This window comes from Pezoporus occidentalis, unplaced genomic scaffold, assembly GCF_034315485.1.
Source record: "Pezoporus occidentalis ecotype Australia unplaced genomic scaffold, CSIRO_AGI_Poc_V1 ctg3612, whole genome shotgun sequence".
NCBI lineage: Eukaryota > Metazoa > Chordata > Aves > Psittaciformes > Psittacidae > Pezoporus > Pezoporus occidentalis.
This window is the reverse complement of record NW_026915606.1, coordinates 9,048-10,435: the sequence shown is the minus strand read 5'-3', so window position 1 is coordinate 10,435 and position 1,388 is coordinate 9,048. Positions and strand designations below refer to the sequence as shown.

Here is a 1,388-nt window from a genome sequence, read left to right as displayed (position 1 = left end):
GGGTAAAGCTGATTGGTGTTTCCTGTGAGGAAAAGAGGACTGGGATAATTGAGGGTGATTTCTTCCCACAGGCTGGTGACTGAGAAGTGAATTGAAATTTGAGGCTTAGTCTCCTCTTGATTTTCTTCCAAGAACGGTGTGATTTTGGGGGTCTGTTTCTCATTCAATACTGTCATTGACTTTTGTGCAGGAACTGTGGAAGAATCTACATCAAATCATGGGGAGTATCGGAAAAAAATGTTTTAGTGTACCATAGGCTTTCTCAGTTGACATGAACTGTGCCTGTGCTAGGTGATAGAACTTTCTTATGTTGCCAGTGGTTGAAGAGCCTGCTCCTGCACTTCACCAGAGCCCCCTTCACCTCCCTGTTCCTCAGGCTGTAGATGAATGGGTTAAGCATGGGGGTGATGACGGTATAGATGATGGAGGCCACCTTATCCAGGCTCCTGTGGCTAGAAGGAGGTTGTAGGTACATGAAGAATCCTGTCCCAAAGTACATAGAAACAGCCACCAAATGGGAGGCACAGGTGTGGAAGGCTCTGTCCCTGCTCTGTGCTGAGCACATCCTCAGCACGGTGCGCAGGATAGAGATGTAGGAGAGCAAAATGATCATGCTTGTGCCCACCACGTTGATGGTGATGAAAGCAAAGATGACCATCTCACTGCTGTGAGTGTCGGAGCACACGAGCTTCAGCACAGGAACTTCGTCACAGAAGAAGTGATCAATGCTGTTGGGACCACAGAAGGAACCTCCAAACACGCACCATGTGTAGATGATGGCACTGAGGAAGGCGAATAGGTAGGATGATGCTACCAGCTGCCAGCAGATGCGGCTGGAGATGATGGTCACATAAAGCAGGGGCTGGCAGATAGCAACGTGCCGGTCATAGGCCATCATGGCCAGGAGGTGACACTCAATAGTACTAAAAAAAGCAAAGGTGAGGAACTGCATCATGCAGGCAGTGAAAGAAATGGTTTTGTCCTCTGATAACAGGTCTGCCAGCATCCTGGGGGAGATGACTGGTGAGGCAATACATGGGGGTGTGGAGGATGGTGATCCCAAAGTTCCCCACCAAAGTGACAATGTAAATCAATAGAAACAAGACAAAAAGAGGGGTCTGCAGACATGGGCTGTCTGTAATTCCCAACAGGATGAAGTCAATCTGGGTGTGATTTCCTCTCATGACCAGGTGGTCCCTGCTGAGGCAAAAGTAAGAGAAAAATCAAACTGATCAAAAATGGAGATTCAGATCTGGACCACATCTATCTCCAATCAATGACCACTATACCTGCCACACATCAGATTATTCTAATATATTTTCTAACCAAAATTATATGCATATATTAAGTTTTTCAGATGAGGTAATCAGAAAAGAACAGGTAGTTCA

The 1,388-nt window shown here is 46.5% G+C and overlaps 1 protein-coding gene across 1 annotated transcript; it reads right to left on the bottom strand.

Annotated features, from left to right (window-relative positions):
* Positions 1-262: 262 nt before the first annotated feature.
* Positions 263-1,006, bottom strand: LOC134169959 (olfactory receptor-like protein COR9). The gene has a single exon (XM_062630942.1). The coding sequence runs from the start codon at positions 1,004-1,006 to the stop codon at positions 263-265; it is 744 nt and encodes a 247-aa protein (XP_062486926.1).
* Positions 1,007-1,388: the final 382 nt, after the last annotated feature.

Coding starts and splice junctions, on each gene's coding strand:
- LOC134169959 (XM_062630942.1), bottom strand. CDS start 1,006: ATGCTGGCAGACCTGTTATCAGAGGACAAAACCATTTCTTTCACTGCC.